This window comes from Euleptes europaea, chromosome 15 (assembly GCF_029931775.1).
Source record: "Euleptes europaea isolate rEulEur1 chromosome 15, rEulEur1.hap1, whole genome shotgun sequence".
Taxonomy (NCBI): Eukaryota; Metazoa; Chordata; class Lepidosauria; order Squamata; family Sphaerodactylidae; genus Euleptes; species Euleptes europaea.
In genome coordinates this window covers 45,132,470-45,149,739 of record NC_079326.1, presented here as the reverse complement: position 1 = coordinate 45,149,739, position 17,270 = coordinate 45,132,470, and the positions used below count along the sequence as shown (strand labels likewise).

General features: G+C 43.3%; 1 protein-coding gene across 1 annotated transcript in view; it reads right to left on the bottom strand.

Annotated features, from left to right (window-relative positions):
- Nucleotides 1–6,060: 6,060 nt before the first annotated feature.
- Nucleotides 6,061–17,270, bottom strand: part of DNAJC10 (DnaJ heat shock protein family (Hsp40) member C10) — a 30,353-nt gene continuing 19,143 nt past the window's right edge. The window contains exons 13-22 of the mRNA XM_056861133.1: nucleotides 16,154–16,281; nucleotides 14,757–14,873; nucleotides 12,651–12,752; nucleotides 11,402–11,557; nucleotides 10,651–10,784; nucleotides 10,148–10,201; nucleotides 9,329–9,476; nucleotides 8,782–8,901; nucleotides 6,724–6,837; nucleotides 6,061–6,097 (exon numbers count right to left, since the gene is read on the bottom strand). Of these exons, the coding sequence (XP_056717111.1) occupies nucleotides 6,086–6,097; nucleotides 6,724–6,837; nucleotides 8,782–8,901; nucleotides 9,329–9,476; nucleotides 10,148–10,201; nucleotides 10,651–10,784; nucleotides 11,402–11,557; nucleotides 12,651–12,752; nucleotides 14,757–14,873; nucleotides 16,154–16,281 (1,085 nt within the window). The 3' untranslated portion in view covers nucleotides 6,061–6,085. The remainder of the gene's footprint in view (nucleotides 6,098–6,723; nucleotides 6,838–8,781; nucleotides 8,902–9,328; nucleotides 9,477–10,147; nucleotides 10,202–10,650; nucleotides 10,785–11,401; nucleotides 11,558–12,650; nucleotides 12,753–14,756; nucleotides 14,874–16,153; nucleotides 16,282–17,270) is intronic.

Sequence of the window (17,270 nt, the reverse complement as noted above, 5' to 3'; positions counted from 1 at the left end):
CAGGAACTTCTCTTCCTTAGCCCTCGAAAGGATAATTTTATTTCCCTTTCGTATCCAAAACCAGGAGCTTTGGTGGTTTCTTTTCCTGTCTTCTGATATCTTATTGTCCAAATATGGACATCCTTCCCTTTCAGTCCTCTGTGCCTAAAGTATAAATCCTTATTTCTGAGTTACATGATCAAGTTACATATTTAATTTCTATACCATCCTCTTCGTTAGGACTATACGCATTAAATGAGACTACTTAGAAACCTGTAGCACAACGTTTAACTATATAACTCATGAAACACAATTATAGCTGACATTGTCACTTTACAAAGTGTTGTTTACATTAATTTAGCAGGTTTGCATTCTGCTGCATTCTCTGCTGCATTTACAGTAGAGCAAGGAAGCATATTATTCTTATGTTGAGAGAACTACTTTTTAAGCACACTGCCAACTATTAATGCACTCTTAGTAGATTAAGATGACTTTTACGCTGCCCCTTCAAGGGCAAGCCAGAGTAACTTTAGTAGTTAGCTTAACTGATTAGAGCTAACCTTGAGTTGCCTCTCAGCATGACACAGAGTTGCCTGTCAGCATGACACAGACTTTCAGTATACATTACACAAACCTCTGTATGTGTATGTGTGTTTAAGCTCTATATGGAATTAATTCTGCACATGTTCATAAGATACCACGATCATGTCAGAGACTGCTACAGTATCAGCTTAACTGTAATGTTTCAAGATGGTCTTCTGGCCCTTTATGGTCAAATTCAGAATCTCTTTCCCACCCTTAGACTGAACAGGGCGTATCGAAAGGCAAAGTGAGTCAAGCTCAGGCGTAAAATTTGAAGCCCTTTTGTTTCTCACTGTGCTTTCAGTACATGCCAAAGCGTAGGTCACCAGGAATTTAGGATTTCTTTCGCTGGAATGAGAATACAAATATACTGCTGTTTTACAGATTATTGGGATAACATCAAGTAGGTTTTCTTCTCAGCTGTGTATATATTTTCTTTTAAAGAAACAAAAAGTCGTCCCCCCCCCCCAACAAAAGAGACATTCCACATCTGATCAAAACAACAGATGCGGAAATAATTTTGCAGCCTTTAGTGATTGCTGGAAATTGCTCGGCAGTGATTAAACCAGTTGTCAGTTCAGAGCCCTGGCTGTTGACAACGTTGCTGAAGGATACCGCAGGGTCTCTGGAGCAGTTCTTTAAGGCTGCCCAGACGTCATGGCCAACAAGGTCTCTGCTTGGGAGACAGACCCCAGACATTTCCTTGGGCCCCCTACCAACGTGCAATAAGCTCCTCCCACCCCATTATTAGGGTTGCCAGGTCCCTCTTTGCCACATTAGGATTTGGGGGCGGAGCCTGAGGAGGGCGGGGTTTGAGGAGAGGAGGGACTTCAATGCCGTAGAGTACGATTGTCAAAGCAGCCATTTTCTCCAGGTGAACTGATTTCTATCGGCGGGATATCAGTTGTAATAGCAGATCTCCAGCTACTACCTGGAGATTGGTAACCCTACCCATGATCCTGACCCGTAATGCAGGAAAATGCATTTTATCTCTGAAATGACACCATTAGCAATCTGGCAGGTATGGGCTTGCAGCCTGCCTGCCCCAGACAACTGGGCCCTGGTACTGTGTGCCCATGATAGGGTTGCCAGGTCCCTCTTGGCCATCAGCAGGAGGGTTTTGGGGTGGAGCCTGAGGAAGGCATGGTTTGGGGAGGGACTTCCGTGCCATAGAATCCAATTGCCAAGGCGGCCATTTTCTCCAGGTGAACTGATCTCTATCAGCTGGAGATCAGTTGTAATAGCGGGAGATCTCCAGCTACCACCTGGAGGTTGGCAACCCTAGCCCATGCCCTCCCTATGCTTGGGCTCTTCACACAACACATAGTTAAATTGTGGAACTCCCTGCCCCAAAATGTGGTGATGGCTGTCAACTTGGAAGGCTTTAAGAGGGGAGTGGACATGTTCATGGGGGAAAGGGGTATTCATGGCTACTAGTTAAAATGGATACTAGTCATGATGCATGCCTATTATCTCCAGGATCAGAGGAGCATGCCTATTATATTAGGTGCTGTGGAGCACAGGCAGGGTAATGCTGCTGCAGTCATCCTGTTTGTGGCTTCCTAGAGGCACCTGGTTGGCCACTGTGTGAACAGACTGCTGGACTTGACGGGCCTTGGTGTGATCCAGCAGGGCTTTTCTTATGTTCTTATGGCATTTCATGTTTGGCAAGCCATCCACTCTTGAATAACCTCCATCTTACAGGAACCAGATGAGTCAGTTTTCTGAGAAGAAATGAAATTATTCCATCAAATACCAAACAACGGCCTGCTACTCCTTTCTGCTAGAGCTTATGCAATGGGGTATTTTAAAGACAAAACACCATTCTCCTTTTTGCCCACCAAAGTATAGCACACATGACCAGTGATTTCGGGCTTAGCTATGTTCCTTGTGAATGTAATCGAAACACTGAAGATTAATTTAGACGTCAGCCGACATTTTTCTTTTGCTGCAAGTTGTCCCTTTGCTAGAAAGGCAGAACTAAAATTTCAAGGTTTTGAACACCAGAAACAGAAGCATGAGAGTTAAAAGATTAACTGGCCAGAACCATTTATTACCATGTTGTGAAAACAGGAAGCAGGCTGCCGTAAGACGTAACATACACATCGATCACTCCCGCAAAATGCCCTTTCATAGAGGGTCCAACAGTCTAATCACATTTGTCAAGTGGTTCTGTAGCTAACAAAGAAAAACACAAGATACGGTCTCCCCTTTCGAGGGAAAATGGCTAGTGATCACCACAGCCAAACTCCGTGTGCCCGCTCGTCAAAATAATCCGTGTCCCATATTAAGAGGCTTGGATCTAGCGATGTGCGAGGGGAAACTTAAACTGATTTAGCGCAGTCCGTTTGTACAAGATTGCGTGCAATGCCCGGTGTTTTCCTCTCTAGGAATCACAGGGCTCAGAAATTAGTTGAACAATATCTTGCACAAGCAAAGTTTGACTTTGAACGAGCAGCTACCATGATATTTTTGTTGGTATCTTGCTCGTGCAAGAGCTGTGGCCCAAACAGAAACGTCGGGCTGGATTCCACCCAGGGTATGCAAAAGTTTCTCAGTCCTTTGAAGGATCTGATCTCGAACAGCCCAGAACAGATACGGACCTGCAAGAATGTGCTAAAACTTGGACAAGTGTTGCTTTCACACAGGAAAGAAAACAAAACACTTGGTTGGAACACACTGAGATGGACGACGAGAATTTCTCAAGTCACTTGCAGTAAATACAAGCTGTTGCAAAAGTGATCAATATTAATGTTTAGAAATTCAGAAGGCACTTGAAATTCTGCAGTAGCTGGATTTACACATCACAATGCCATTTTTTAAAAAGTGGCAAACATACAGATTAAACAAATGCCTCAAACAAGTGACGCAGGCCACCACCATAAAGGAGATCCGGTTTACTGTAATACAAACTGACAGTTCTGTACTTTTAAGATGACCGAAAACCATGAAGATGCAACTCGGAGCGGGTGTGTGTGAGGGAGATCCCTATCTATTTCATGTCTATTTCTTCTTTGAGGCAAAATATCGGCGTCTTGCTTCAACTAGATGCATCCCGAATAGGAGTGTTAGGCCTGTTCTTACAGCCCATGGGAAAGCCTTGCCCCTTAAAAATAATTGTAAAGAACGTTCTCATCCACCCCCACCCACAAGTTTCAAAAAGACACATACAATACAGCGTAATCACAGGCCTTTAGAACAACAGAATAAAGTAATTGGTTCTTGTAGGTTATCCGGGCTGTGTAACCGTGGTCTTGGAATTTTCTTTCCTGACGTTTCGCCAGCAACTGTGGCAGGCATCTTCAGAGTAGTAACACTGAAGGACAGTGTCTCCCAGTGTCAAGGGTGTAGGAAGAGTAATATATAGTCAGAAAGGGGTTGGGTTTGAGCTGAGTATTGTCCTGCAAAAGTATTGTCCTGTAAGTATCAAGATAATGTGCTAATGAGGGTATGGTATGTTAATATGGAACCATTGTATCCTGAAGTGATCACACATTAACAGATCACTTCAGGATACAATGGTTCCATATTAACATACCATACCCTCATTAGCACATTATCTTGATACTTACAGGACAATACTTTTGCAGGACAATACTCAGCTCAAACCCAACCCCTTTCTGACTATATATTACTCTTCCTACACCCTTGACACTGAGAGACACTGTCCTTCAGTGTTACTACTCTGAAGATGCCTGCCACAGTTGCTGGCGAAACGTCAGGAAAGAAAATTCCAAGACCACGGTTACACAGCCCGGATAACCTACAAGAACCAATGAACTCTGACTGTGAAAGCCTTCGACAATAGAATAAAGTAACTTTCTATGTTGTTTCAAGCATGTTGCCTCTTGTTCAACCTGTAGTAAAGGTGTGCTGCCACCTGCTGGTATTGTTTTTGCATGTCATTGCAAATTTGGGGTTCATTTTTTAAAAAATAGGTTTGCAGTCAGGTACCAGAAGTCGATGCGCACAACCCGCACACTGTGGGCTGAGAGCCAACACGGGCAAGGTTTTTCCTTTGGCTGCTGTGCTCTGAACAGCTCAGGCACTGAAGATCCTTACAAGGGACTTCAGAACAGCAGAAGTGGCTTTCTACAGGGCAGGTGAGCCGAATGGTTAAGGCACCGGGGCTCCTTCAAACTAACACATTACCCAGTGAATCCCACACAAAACAACAACAACATTTGCTTTAAAAAAAAAAAACAGTACTGAGGTAAAAAATATTGATCAGACTGTGCTCCCCCCCCACATTATATAAAAAAAGGAGGCTAGTTTTTCCAAACTGCCACATAAGTCCATCCACCGGGCTTTCCGTAGGTGGAAAGAGCATTACTTCATAGCACAGAAAAGACCTTTGCAGAGAAAGAGATTAAAAAGGCTGGCATCCTCCAGTATCATTGCGATGGGCCAAGTCTTCAAACCAAAAAGCTTCTGTGGTAATGCCGGTAGTGTTATCATCACAAAGTCTGCCAAAGTCGATGGGCAGGTCCACATTTGGTATTGAAAGATTGCTTTTCTGCAGTGAGCTACAAGGAAAATTGCACTAAGGACTCCACTTGCCACTTAAAACAGTGCTCTATTCACCCTTAAAAATCTGGCAATGCCCACCCCCCAAGGGCAAGATCATATTAAAGTTGACATGGTAGTCAGCTCCATGCAGCAAATACGGGATTTCTCCCATCTCTCTCCTTTTCAACCACTTCCACCGCTCAGTATTAGATGCCCAAACATTCCCAAACAGATGGCTGATCTGGGCAGGGCAATTTTTCTTTTATGACTCCTTTTGTCCCATGCTGCAATTGCGATAGTTCATTTAATTTTTACAATGACCATAACTGAACAATTATAATGATAACTGTCGTGAAAAAAAATTAAGCATGCTCATCCGCCAAGAGAACTGAAGTCTTATTTTTCACGACCGAAACATCGTATTTGTACAATTATGAGCATTGTTTATTTTAAAATCCTATTTGATGTAAGGGTGTGGGGAAGGAATAATTGAGGGCCCCTTCTGTCCTCTGCCCGGGCAAATAATCAATTTTAGGAACACTGGGGCACCAACAAGGAGAACAGGAAGCTGTTGGTTTTTTCCCCCAGAAAAGAATTTAAACGGACAGTAGTTCAGGGGTGCCTCAACAGCTCTTTGACTATTGCAGCAAGAGTGTATTAAATGACAAACGAAAGTCACAAATCAGATTTAAAAAAAAAAAGATGGGGGGAAAAACAATGTGAAAAATGGTGGAGTGAAAGGGAATGGCTACCCTGCTGTCTAGATCCCCCGTATGAACAGAATGAAGTAGTCACTGCCATTTCAGATGAAATAGCTGTATGGAGTCAACCTGTCTCTCCATTAGGAATGAACACTTTGGATGTCTGAGAACAAGTTTGGTAGCATTTGTAGAGAGAAACTGAGCATCCAGGAATGAATCCCTCTGGGGTGTCCTCTCTTCTTCTCCTGCCAGGAACATGATCTAATATATTCTTGTTGCCGCAACTTCAGTAGGCGTCGAATTTGCTCTGTCACTCAGAGTTCATCCTGAGGGTTGGAAAGATCATGGGGGGGGGAGGAGTTTACAGAAAAGAATTAACGATTGATGTAGGAAACAGCATTTGAAATGAGATCTTGATAGAAAATTACTGAATCACATTCTTTTTGCACGTTCTAACAGTGGGAGAGGGAGAACATTAAATGTATTTTCCCCAAAAGACACTACCCTGTTATGCTTACACCTAATAGAGGAATTTGTATTGTCTCAAAGGTTTCTTTACATTTTTGGAGAAAGTAGTTTTTTAAAAAACCCTCAAAACAATGTCTCTTTCACTAGGATAATGTCTCTTTCCTTCTTAGATTCTGGGACTGCTACAGTAGTAATTCCTCTGTCCATCATAATATGAATGACCTTGCAGACTGCTTGACAGAATCTGATATTTTTGCTTAACTGCTATAGTTCAGGGGTTCGATTGAAAACACGACCTCATCACAACACCAGGTTTTTAGGGTATCTCAAATAATCAAGTTTTTCAGTGGATTCAAACACAAAAGGAAGGATACCACAGTAAGCAAATTTGCTATTTTGGATGTTTAATTCTATATATACCTGTAGCACAGGACAAACGTGTTAAGATCATCCAAGTTAATATCTCTCGCAAAAAATAGCCTACCTTGTTTCTGGAGGCCTTTCTTCTCTTACTTTTAATATCTTCAACTTTGTTCAGCAATAGATCAGCTATAACCTTCACATCTTGGCTGTCTATGTGTTCTCCAAAAGGATTTTTCTTAAAAAATGAAAAGAAAGAAAAGCACGAGGAAGTATTATCAATTTCTGGCTTCAACACACATTTATGTGGCAAAGAGAAATGGAAAAGTATTGCCAATCAGATGGTTTCTTATAAAGTCTTGTACCTGGTCATACAGCTAAAAAAGACTCTCTCAGCACGTGAAGTTAGCTCTATTCATGTGCTTTGCTTAAAATGATATGCAGATATTTAGTACTACAAAGTGCAGGCACAAACAGCAACCCATGCTGATAAATGAAACTTGTCTTGTGCTGGTCAGATCCTTGGGTTTATCAAAGTCAGTGTTGTCTACGCTGACTGGTAGCAACTCTCAGACAGAAGTCTTCCACGTCACCTATTACTTCACCTTTTCAACAACTGGAATGCTGGGGATTGAACCTGAGATTTTCTGCATGCAAAGCAGATCCTCTGCCACTGAGCCACAGCCCAGATGCTCAAGAGCCTTCTTGAGTGCAACAGAGAAGGGAATGGCTGTGGCTCAGTGGTAGAGCATCTGCCTGACATGCAGAAGGTCTCAGGTTCAGTCCCCGGCATCTCCAGTTAAAGGGACTAGGTGATGTGAAAGACCTCTACCTGAGACCCTGGAAAGCCGCTGCCAGTCTGAGTAGACAATACTGATGGACCGAGGGTATGATTTAATATAAGGTGATTGTAAGGCAGTTCAGGACTATTGTGTTTGTGTGAAAAGCTGTTCCCATGCTAATAAGATGAATAAAGCCGACATAGGTTACAGCCCTTTGGATGTACAAAGGGAAATGCCCAAATAAGAAAACAGCCAGATAGTCCTGAACTGCCTTACAATCACCTTCCCTTCCCCTCCCCACAACAGACACCCCGTGAAGTAGGCAGGGCTGAGAGAGTTGTGACTAGCCCAAAGTCACTCAGCTGGCTTCGTGCATAGGAGTGGGGAAACAAATCCAGTTCCTTATGTGGAGGAGTGAGGAATCAAACCCGGTTCTCCAGATTAGAGTCCACCACTCCAAACCACCACTCTTAACCACTACACCACACTGGTAGGCAAAGGGAGCTTCCTCCAATGCCTGATCTACAACACAAGAACATGGGTAGTCTGTAGCTCAGGGGTCCTCAACCTTTTTGAGCCTGTGGGCACCTTTGGAATCCCGACAAAGGGCGGTGTGCAAAATCACAAAAATGGATCCCGCAGGAGGTGGAGCCAACTGCAAAAGGTCAGGGATCAAGGTTATAAACAAGTCTAATAGTAACTCTTCAACATTTCAGGCAAATGCTCTGTTTAATGGGATGCCTTTTAATCTGTACTGCCAATTGGAAGCTCTGCTGGGAAAAAGCCACACCTAGCCCTATTCTAAAAGCACTTGGCAGGCACCAGGAAAGGTAGCAGTGGACACCATGTCGGGGACCCCTGCTGTAGCACCTAGGAGAGGTTTGCATGGCAGCACTCTGACATTTCAGAAAAGTACTCTCTCTTAAGAACATAAGAAAAGTCATGCTGGATCAGACCAAGGTCCGTCAAGTCCAGCAGTCTGTTCAGACAGTGGCCAACCCGGTGCCTCCAGGAAGCCCACAAACAAGACGACTGCAGCAGCACCATCCTGCCTGTGTTCCACAGCACCTAATATAATAGGCACGCTCCTCTGATCCTGGAGAGAATAGGTGTGCATCATGACTGGTATGCATTATGACTAGTAGCCATGGATAGCCCTCTCCTCCATGAACATGTCCATTCCCCATTTAAAGCCTTCCAAGTTGGCAGCCATCACCACATCCCAGGACAGGGAGTTCCACAATTTAACTATGCATTGTGCAGTTAAATGCACCTTGGAAATGGGTGCATTGGCATGAACTTGCACACCAATATTTATGGAAGGCAATCGAAGTAGACAGCAAACAAAGAACTCTTAGCAGCACCCTGTCTACTAGTTGACAATTCCCCGGCGCCCTCACCTTTGTTCCTTGATAGGGATAAAACCTAACCGTTGGATATGCTTGGATGCCAGCAGATTGACAAGTCTGACCATATGCTTGGCAGTCAACTTTCCCAGCTTTCACTTTTCCTTTGACCGTCTTTAAGAAAGAAAGAGAGACAGGCAGGGACATTAAGAAGAAGAAGAGTTGGTTTTTATATGCTGACTTTCTCTTACCACTTAAGGAAGAATCAAACCGGCTTACAATCACCTTCCCTTCCCCTCCCCACAACAGACACCCTGTGAGGTGGGTGGGGATTAAAGAGCTGTGACTAGCCCAAGGTCACCTAGCTGGCTTCATGTGGAGGAGTGGGGAAACTAACCCGGTTCTCCAGATTACAGTCCACGGCTCCTAGCCACCGCGCTTAACCACTACACCACACTGGCTCTCAAGAGTGAACTTGACAGGGAATGGATGGGCAAGGTGGTAACTTTTGTTACTGTGGGATTATGTTTTGGATTTGGATGCAAGGTTGACGTCTGTTATATTAAATAAACAATTTGCTATCACTGGAAGATACACTTACCCTAGCTAAAGTCTCAAATTCTGGAGCAAAATTCTGGCAAGGGCCACACCAAGGAGCATAAAAATCAATGACCCAGTGATCCTTCCCATTCAGGACTTTCTCAGTGAAACTCTCAGGCGACAGATCCAGAGATGCCCGAGGCAAAAATCTAAAGGGAAAGCAAAGAGTAAGAATTCAGTTGACCCCACCCCCCCATTCAAGTGGCCATAAATAACAATTAAACACAATCTTCTCATTCTTTTGAAGCAACTCAAAATATTTCTAAAACAATATGAGTTTCAAGGTTATAATAATTTAGAATGTCAGCTTTGAACTGTGTTTCTTCCCCCCCTCCAAATATCAAGGATTAAGAGACAGTATGTGGAACTTTCGTGACATTTTGTCTGGATTTCAAAACATCAACCTTCTACTAAAATTAATCAGGACCGGAAAGCAATTCATCTAAGCCCCCACAAAAAACAAACAAAAAAAGTTTCAAATACAATTTAGCCCATTTCAGTAAATGGAAATCTCTCTCTAGTACATCTGAACACAACATGAGACAGAGACAAATGCATATTTAACACACATCCGATGATGTGAATGGTATGTATGCCACCAAAGGATTGCCCAGAAAGGATGCCACTATGATTGCCCAGAATTTCTGCTACATGCAGATTTAAAAAACAAACAAATATGCTTGATTAGAATAACTTGTTCTAAGCAATTCAATGGCGCAAAAATATAAGAAGTGGGTTGGATCCAATGTTCTGCTAAGTCTCCCTTCAGACGAGTCACTGGATTCAACCCAGTAACTTGTTCTAAGATACAGTTACTCACCCGAGTGCCCATCTTTTCAGAGAATGGGCATCTCTGTGCCAGCCATTGTAGTTGCTATAAGAAAAGCACAAAAGCAAAGTTTAACATAAGTCATTGTAATAATTATGCTGGGGGTAACTTTAGGAGCTTTTTAAGTGGAGAGAATGGGAGTGTTTTAAACATTAAAAAAATACTTTTGCCAGCAGTAATGTCCTGACCTGGATAGCCTAGGCTGCCTGATCTCACGAGATCTAGGAGGCTAAGCAGGGTCAACCCTGGTTAGTACATGGATGGGAAACCACCAAGGAAGTCCAGTGTTGCTACATGGTAGGCAATGGCAAACCACCTCTGAATGTCTTTTGCCTTGAAAACCCTAGTGTCCCCATAAGTCGGCTTTGACTTGATGGCACTTTCCACCACTACCAAACTATTATTGCCTTCAGATGGCTTACCAGATCTCTGACAGTTTTAACCCAATATATTTACAAGCCAAGAATACAACCCTAAGTGTTACTTTTACTCACTAGTGCTGATGAGATGAAGCTGATTTTTGTGGGAAAAGTCTTATTTCAGGATAGCCTTGGATGCTTTCTTGCTGACAGAGAGAGAAGTACTTTTGACAGTCCACGCTGCCGACGGAGATCATTCCATTCAGCAGCTGAAACAGAGGCGCAACAACGCAGCTTGAGTTGTAAAAAGGAAAGTGATAAAAGTCCTGCTATCCTAACGCCAATATCAATGGGCTGGATCCAGCAATCGGTGAGTGTGAGAATCACAGATCTTTCCGGAGTTCCCAGAAGTCCTTTCTGACGCCAGGAAAGTTAATTCCTGGTGGCACGGGACTTACTCGTTGTGGAACTACTGTAGGAAAAGAAATGTAGGAAAGATGTACTCATCTCTGCCTTCTGTTGAATGATTGCTGGATCCAACCCACTGTTTCTTTGGATCTTTGAAGTTTTTGGCAAGCAGACAATGCGCAATTTGTGCTGAACTTTCTAGAACTAGTTCTAGAGCTCTAAATCACTCCACAAAATGGACAAGAGAAGCTTGTACACACCCAAAGCTTCTGTGGGGGAGAGGACAAAAAACCACACACGTTTGAAAACTCCATGCATACCCAAGACCCCTGTGGAGTGTTTTTGAGGGTATCCCACACTATGAAACGGAAGGTAGAAATGTTTCCACAGAAACAAAGTTCCACTCGTCCCTAAGTTCTGCATTGTATTATTGACACTGAGGACTGAAAAGAAGTTAATGACTATCACTGATTTTTACTCGGGCCATCTTCTTCCATTCCGGCATTAACGCTTGGCAAGGACCACACCACGGAGCATAGAAATCAACCATCCAGATGTCGGTACTCTTCCTTTTCTTCACTAACTCGCTGAAGGTCTCCAGTGTTAGAGAAACGACTGACGGGTTCATGAGATCCTGAGAATGGAGAAGGTTAAATTAAATCTCCTTTCAAGTTTGTAAACTTACTCACTGCCAAAAGGAGGAGTCAAGTTAGGCAAAGCTAAAACCTCATAGTAAGTGAAAAAACTTAAGAGCGCTTAATAAGGTTGAGACGGAAAACTAACAACACACCAAACCCTAAACACACTGCATCCATTTCATAAGCAAAGCTTAAGGTGTCATCCTTTTTTTATTCAAGAAAATCAGGTGACATTGTTTCACTTAATTTGGAACCAACTCCTATTTTACATTAGTCGGCAGACAAAACTGTCCTCAAAGACAGCCCGGAAACTGCAGCTGTTTAGAACGCAGCAGCCAAATTATTGTCAGGGCAGTGGGAATACATGCCGCCTATTTTAAAAGAGCTACATCAGCAGCCGGTTTGTTTCAGAGTTCAATTCAATGGGCTGGTTATGACATTTAATGCCCTTCAATTCTGGGACCCACATATCTAAAGGACTGTCTCTCCCTTTATGTCCTCCTGGACCAGCTGTGATCCCAGGTTGCCACCTGCTAGCTGTTCCCCATCAACGAAATCCTGTGCCTTTTCCATCAAAGCTTCTACTCTATGGAAAAGGCTTTCTGAAAAGATGGGGGGGAGGCGTCTTTAGAAGTGTCTACGACAGGGGTGTCAAACATCTGGCCCCTTGAGATCTCTTATCTGGCCAGCCAAGGCAGCCACCCCCCCACTCTCAATCAGGGCTGGCGAGCCCACTGTGGGCTTGCCAGCCAAGGTAGCCACCCCCCCCCCCGCTCATGATGAGGGCTGGCGAGGTGAGGCTTAGCCTGACCGAGTGACATTTATGTCATATCCGGCCCTCGTAACAAATGAGTTCGACATCCCTAGTCTAGGAGGTAATGCAAGGCTATTCTATTTGCCAGGGCTTTTAACAGTGTGTGGACTGCAGCCATTTTTGGAGGGGGAGGGCAATTATTTGGAGTCTTATTGTACTTTGTATGTTTTAAAAACTGGAACCGTCACCCTCTTGGAGCCACGAGGAAAAGCGGGACATAAATGTTTTGGTAAATAAATAAAACCAATGTCGCATTGTCTATCTTGTACAGTCACCTCGATAAACTCCAAAATCTGCTCAGCGGAGTGATGCCCTTCATATTCGTGGGTGTCCGACTGGTTGAATACCACCGTGGTTGGGTAAGCTCTAATGTTGTGCTATGAAATCACAAAGAAAAAAACAAAAAGTTCTTAAGAGAAACACCTAATGAAGACTTCTTTTGAGTTTCAATAGTTTCCTAATGCTTCCTTTCGAGCACTTCGAAATCACCACTTTCTATTTTGAAAACGTGTGTGCCGCAAGTTAAATAAATACAAAACAAAAACCTAACCTGAATACAATAAAGTGCCAAAATTACCGCATGTGTAGCTAAACAGACATATCTGTTCCTCTCACAAAACAACTGAGTTTCTGAATTCTACACAATGCAGAACCACATTTGTGATAACTGACTACTAGGAACAGCAACAATCACATAGGACTGAGGAAATCTACTTGGATGAAACAGCTGAATATCAAACCGGATATCCCGTCTCCTGCTTATAAATTTCCTGTTCAAGAATGGTGTTCATCTCAAACAATATTGGACTCTGATTGCCTTGATTTATTGGATTCTCAGATGTTGCTGACATGCATATAGACTTCTGATGATTAACGTATCGACATACAATGGGATAGTATTGTGTATGCTAGTACTTGCAATATATGTTTGGTAGGCATTTATGTCAAAAAAATATACTCTTCAATTATGTCTGTTTAGCTACACGTGTTGTTATTTTTGATACTGCAAGTTAAATAAAAGGTAAAGGTCCTCTGTGCAATCTTTGCATGGCATAGTCCTTAATCTCTAGAGAGATATTGGTAAAAAGGTAAAGGTAGTCCCCTGTGCTAGCACCGGGTCAATACTGACCCACGGGTTGCTGTCACATCCCGACATTTCCTAGGCAGATTATGTTTATGGGGTGGTTTGCCATTGCCTTCCCCAGTCATCTTCCCTTTATCCCCAGCAAGCTGGGTACTCATTTCACTGACCTTGGAAGGATGGAGGGCTGAGTCAACCTCTAGCCGGCTACCTGAAATCGACTTCCGTCGGGATCGAACTCAGGTCATGAGCAGAGCTTTTGACTGCAGTACTGCAGCTTAACACTCTGCGCCACAGGGCCCGGTTTATTCTCAATAACGGGGGGAAATGTAGGCTATTGGAGAATGCTGGCAAATGTTTCAGTGAAACATAGAGAAGGGTGCTGAGTAGTTTTAAAGAGCTGAAGAAGCTCTTTTGCTTGTGATGCAGAAATCTATTACTGGTACTCTCTTAAGCTTTTTGGATAGGCAGGGCAAAAACAGACAGTTAAAAAAGTGTACGTAAAGTTTACTAGGTTTAGTATCCTGCAAATGTTTTGTTTTCGGGGTTCTTACCAAAAAATGGGAGAGACCTTCAGAGTTGTCAACAGAAGGCTGGATCCAGCCAGCTTTTTCACGCTATTTAATACCCTTTCTTACTACAGCTTCTATCCCCCATGGTTTTTGTCCAAGCAGGTCACATGATCTCCAGGATACCCTTTTTTGGTGGTCAACGGGAACAACCTCCCTTCCCCCCCCTTTGTGCCTATAGAGAAGCTGGTTGGAGCCAAGTCAGAATCTGAAAATCCTGCCTTTTCTTAAGACCATATATCCTTCTATATATGCCTGCTGTAGTCCCCCTCCTTCAGCCTCTTCAATTCTGTCCCCACTTCCAAGGTATTTTGTAATTCACAGAATCTCCCAGCTCACAATGATTTACGTTTGCACAATGTTAGAGACGTTCTGTATATAAGAGGTGGGAGAGAATCACTTAAACATAACTAAGTTTGGGTGTGTGTGTATAATTGTTTGGGTTTTACAAGCAGAGGTCTGTACAGGTTAAAAACCATCATTTTGACTGCACCGTCATTGGCCAAGACCATGGGGTGCTTTCACACATGCCAAATAATGCACTTTCAATCCACTTTCAATGCACTTTGCAGCTGGATTTTACGGTGTGAAACGGCAAAACCCACATGCAAACTATCTTTAAAGTGCATTGAAAGTGGATCAAAAGTGCATTATGCAGTATGTGTGAAAGTGCCCCATGTTTCAGAGGAATTAAAGTGGAACAAAGACCACAAATTATAATTGCAGTTTACCATGTTGCAAATCCCTTCGTGGACTGTACAGTCCAATGTCCCAAATTTCATCTGACCATACAGCTGCTTTGATGCTTTCCTCAATTCAGGGAGTAAAGCTCGACACGGAGGACACCACTAAAAAACAAATGATAAAACAGCTGGCTAATTACAACAAACCATACACCATTTTAAATGAACAGCCATAATGCCAGGGGTCCCCAGTGTGGTGCCCATGAGTATCATGGCACCCGACACCTTTCCTGGCAACTGCTAAGTGTTTTTAGAAAGTGGGCAGGTAGGGCTTTTGCCCAGCATTGGCCAGTGGAGACTCATTTGGATATGCAGATTTTTAAAACTGTTTTGGCAGCAGCTGCCACCACAGTACAAGAATCTTCACTGTGTGACTGAAGGTAAGCTGTGGCAGCCATTTTGTGGCTGGCTCCGCCTCTTGCAGCAGCCATTTTGTGGCTGCGCCCACCACGTTGTGTCAGAATTCCATAGGTGCCTGCAGGCTCAAAAAGTCTGGGGACCCCAGCATCACATGAAACGACGGTTTCTTTTGTAAAACTGAGATTCAGCTCAGAGATTTGAGTCCAAAACAAGATGCAAATATCACAAAACTAAAGGCGATCATTCAAATTCTGGTTTGACTTGACAAACGCTGGTTTCATTGCCTTCTGGGTAGTTTGGGAGGATGATGCTGGGGAACAAGCTAATATTAAACCAGGATTAAGCCATGGTGTCTGCGTACATGCATCACACAAAGACCATACTTAAGACTATCTGTGGTTAAGAAACCAACTTCAGATCCTGGCTTGATGTATGGAGCAGAGCGGCCCACATTCAGATAATCACACTAACCGTGCATGTTCATGTTTGTGTGCATGCGTGCCGTCAAGTCATAACTGACTTATGGCAACCCCGGAGGGTTTTCAAGGCAAGAGATATTCGGACGTAGTTTGCCACTGCCTGCCTTCACGTGGGCTCAGAGAGTTCTGAGAGAACTGTGACTGGCCCAAGGTCACCCAGCAGGCTTCATGTGGAGGAATCATAGAGCTGGAAGGGACCACCAGGACCATCTAGTCCATCCCTGACAAGTGTTTGTCCAGCCTCTGCTTAAAGACTGCCAGTGGGGGGAAGCTCAACATCTCCCTAGGTAGCTGATTCCACTTTCGATCAAGTCTTACTGTAAATCCCCCCCACCCCCCATATCCAGCCGGCACCTTTCCGGCCGCAATTTAAACCCATTATTGCGAGTCCTATCCTCTGCTGCCAACAGGAACAGCTCCCTGCCCTCCTCTCAGTGACAGCCCTTCCAATACTTAAAGAGGGCAACTGCTTTGGGAATACATCAATAACATATGCAGCAATACATTTTAACTGGAAAGAACTGGAAATAGTGGTGCAGTAGTTACAGGTGCGAAGAAGTCAACGAGCCACGGCTCCTTCTGTTTGCCGGGGAAATTCTGAGGCCCGAGAGTGATGACGTGAGAGTTTACACTCTCCTTGGCAAAGGCCAAAATATCGTACAGAATCTTCTTCCCTTCAAAGAAAAAATAAATAAATTTGCTGAAGTTTTGTCGAAGGCTTTCATGGTCAGAGTTCATTGGTTCTTGTAGGTTTCCTCATTAGCAAAGTTTTCTTTGTAACCTTTCAACAGGTGGTTGAATTTTCCCAACTTAAAATGCCTTCTCCCTTGATATTCTTTCCCATGCGGGAGAAAGGATATAGATGAGTGCACTTTATATCCGGGGGGGGGGGAGAAGCTTGGGTTTCTGTGGTTTTTATTGGGGGGGGGGGAAGCCTGCAGGGAAATAGGTTAACAGATTAAACCAGGGGTGCCCACGGACACCTTTCCTGTCGCCTGCCAACTTTAGAAAGTGGGTGAGGCCAGATGGGGCTTTTGCCCAGCAGGACCATCGGAAATCTGACTGGCCATGCAGAGTTTTTAAAAGTTGCTTCAGCAACGGCTGCCTTCAAGGATTTTCACTGTGCTACTGTGCATGCAAGGAAATATGTTTTTAAATATGTTCATTTGAAAAGGCATCCTGTTAAGCAGAGCTTCTGCCTGAAATGTTGAAGAGTTGCTATTAGAATTATGCACAGTGGCGGACTGGCCAGGGTATCCGCTTGCCCGATGGCAAGTGGGCCCCCTTAAACATTAGACAATAGATTAAAAATGTTAATGACCTTTTAGTAGTTTGAAAATATAATAGATTTATTTAAAACTATTTATTTTAAAAAAATTAAAAATTAAAAATTCAATTATAACAATCTGTATTTACATTTAGTATATACTGTATACTGCCAGTAACATATATATGCACACTGTAATTACTAAAAATATACATTTATTTTGCAAAAGTTTTAATTGTACCTTTTTTCCACTTATGCGTTTTTTGAAAATGTTATTTATTTCTTATAAAAATTAAATGATAAGCCTTCTAGTTGTGGGCGGGCCCCCTTTGTCTCCTGGCAACCAATATTTTTAGACCCAGTCCGTCACTGGTTATGCATAACGTCCTGACTTTT